Raw genomic sequence first — 3,068 nt, 5'->3', positions numbered from 1 at the left:
TGTGAGAAAAGATACCGTATTTGAAGAGGATAAGAAGTGGGAGTGGAGAAACGACTACAACGATCTCGTACAAAATTCCACGGAGTTCGGAATTCTACGAGATGTCTATGCGGAGACACCACTAGTAGAGATTGATCTTGATGAATTGTTGTTACTCACCATCGACGAGCCAACAACATATCACGAGGCGGCAGTCGAAGAGTCATGGAATGAGGCCATGAACAAAGAGCTCGAGTCTATCAGGAAGAACAAGACATGAGAGCTCAAGCACAAAGCGAGATTGGTAGCGAAAGGCTATGTACAAAAGCAAGGTGTTGAATTTGAAGAGACATTTGCACCAATGGAGAAACTTGACATAGTTAGGCTAATTCTTGCCATCGCAGCTCATTGTGGATGGGATATTCACCACTTGAATGTCAAATCAGCATTTTTCAATGGTGACATCGAAGAAAAATTCTATGTCGCTCAACCTAAAGGCTTTAAGAATAAAGAGCACAATGTGTGCAGGTTATACAAGGCTCTCTACAGACTACATCAAGCACCAAGGGCGTGGAACACTTGCCTCAACAAGAGAATGATGAGTCTCGGCTTCGTGAAGTGTTCTCAAAAGATGGTTGTGTACACGAGATATCTTGGAGAAGAAGTACTCATTGTTGGCGTATACGTCGACGACTTGATCGTGACAGGATCAAGCATTAAGGGTGTTGAGGAGTTCAAAATACAAATGATGAAGGAGTTCAAATTGAGTGATTTCGGGCTACTACTCTCATACTATCTTGGTATCAAGGTGGACCAGAAAAAAGATAGCATCGAGGTGAAGCAGAAAACTTATGCGAAGAAGGTGTTGAAATAGTTTGCAATGAAAGATTTCAACTCGAGCAAGTATCCGATAGAAACAATGTTACAGCTTAGAAAGGATGTGGAAGGAAGCTTAGTGGATTCGAAGGAGTATAGGCGTATCATCGAGTGTCTTAAGTACTTGACGCACACTCGACCTGATATCTCTTATGCAATTGGAATAATGAGTCGATACATGGATCAACCTACCACTTTACACCGACAAATAATAAAACACATTCTTCGTTACGTGAAGGAAACGTCGAGCTATGGGATTAAATTAAGAAGAGGACGACAAGTTGAAGATTTCGTTGGTTTTACTAACAGTGACCTAGCTGGTGTTGTTGCTTTATCTTCATGTAAAGCAGAGTTTATGATAGTTACTATAGCGTCGTGTCAAGGACTTTGACTGAGAAACTTGTTGAGCGAGGTGCTTGGATGCGAGCCGAGGCCGATAACCCTTTATGTCGACAACAAGACCGCAATAGAATTAATGAAGAATATAGTGTTTCTTAGACGAATCAAACACATCGACACTTGGTTCCACTTCATCCGTGAATGTGTCAAGAACCGACAGATCGTTGTAGAGTTCGTAAGCACTAGAGAGTAACGTGTAGACATTCTCACCAAGGCACCATCAAAAGTCAAATTTGTGGAGATGTGAGAGCTTCTCGGCGTGAAGAATCTCGAACCAAATCTAACTTACAGGGGAGATAGTGAGTTTAAGCATTAATTGTCAGGAAATTGAGAGTTGTTGGTCTTAATGGTCTTTTATGCAAATATGACTTATTTAATTATTAATGGGTTTGGACCTGTATGTATAAGTAATTTAGGGTTCTAGGCCAATTACTCTTTTATAAGGGTTGTTGGTAAAGGTTAATATAGAACACTTGAGAATCTTAAGACTTTTTCCTCTTCAACATCTTATTGTCCTTCCTATTTTTCCAACGTTTTCTTTCTTCATAATCGTTCTTAGAAAATCCTATAATTAGAACCAGACATACCAAGATCTGTTGACGAAATTTCACCAATTTTGAACCTCAACACATTTGTCAACCTCATCATTCTTTTATTCGAAATAAAATTTGAAAAAAAGATATCTAATATATTAAGATTAACTCGAAGACTGGAACATGCCCCAAATAACCATAAAATATCCCGAAGGTATTTAAAATTCATATATGTAGCATGAACTATGCAGAGCGTGTCATCATGAAAATCAAATTTGATATGTCAAAATGATATCTTCTTGACCAACAACTCACTCCACGGATGAATCCCAAGTTTTCTGCACAAACCATCCTTTTTTAGAGAGTTTCCATAACAACGACAAACAAAAAAGGAGATAGTGGATCACCATGTTTGATCCCTCTAGATCTCTCGAAAAAATCTTGAGAACTCTCATTAACAATGATATAAAACTTAACCGTCTAGAGGTAAAATATAGTCCAACTAATCCATTTCACACTCATCCCATTTTGTCCATTACATCAAATAAAACTCCCAATTGACATGATCATAAGGTTTTTCGATGTTTAACTTGATAAAAGCACATTTTTACCTCTTGAATTAATTGAGTCAATGCACTCATTGACTATTAATATAATAACATAAATTTGACGGCATTTGATGAACGTCATCTAATTACTAGATATGATCGTTTCAAACACTTTCCACAACATGTTGGCAAGTATTTTGCGAAAATCTTATAGAATGACCAAACAAGACTAATATGCCTAAAATTTTTTACATCAATAGTTCCTAAAGTTTTAGGAATGAGACATATGAAAGTAGAGTTTTAATTCTTATCAAATAATGAAAATCGATAAAAATGATTAATTGCTTCCATAATTTCAGTCTTAAGAAAATGACACGTCTTCTTAATAAAAGTCAAAGTAACTCGTCACATCCCAGCGCATTATCACTTCCACACTCCTTAATGACTTTATCAACCTCCTACAAGGCAGCGTTCTAAAAAAAACCTCCTAGAACGTAAAACGACCCTTTAACATATAATTTTATGTTGATAATAAGTATAATGTTATATATATTTGATAGAATTTTAAATATTTTTCTATCATAATTTTTAAATTATTCATGTACATTTTTTTGATATAGTTATGTTCTTAAAAAAAAGTACAAAATGAAGAATATAATTTTAATTATGAACGGTTATTATTTTATGAACGAAATTTGAACTATCTTGATAACTAATTTAAAATAATCGATCA

At 35.7% G+C, this 3,068-nt stretch overlaps 1 protein-coding gene across 1 annotated transcript; it reads left to right on the top strand.

Moving 5' to 3' along the window:
• The first annotated feature begins 859 nt into the window (after positions 1–859).
• LOC124937849 (uncharacterized mitochondrial protein AtMg00810-like) lies at positions 860–1,246 on the top strand. The gene has a single exon (XM_047478179.1). The coding sequence runs from the start codon at positions 860–862 to the stop codon at positions 1,244–1,246; it is 387 nt and encodes a 128-aa protein (XP_047334135.1).
• Positions 1,247–3,068: the final 1,822 nt, after the last annotated feature.

Source organism: Impatiens glandulifera, chromosome 5 (assembly GCF_907164915.1).
Source record: "Impatiens glandulifera chromosome 5, dImpGla2.1, whole genome shotgun sequence".
NCBI classification, from domain to species: domain Eukaryota; kingdom Viridiplantae; phylum Streptophyta; class Magnoliopsida; order Ericales; family Balsaminaceae; genus Impatiens; species Impatiens glandulifera.
The sequence above is the reverse complement of the archived record's forward strand: the minus strand, read 5'-3'. Positions and strand labels throughout refer to the sequence as shown.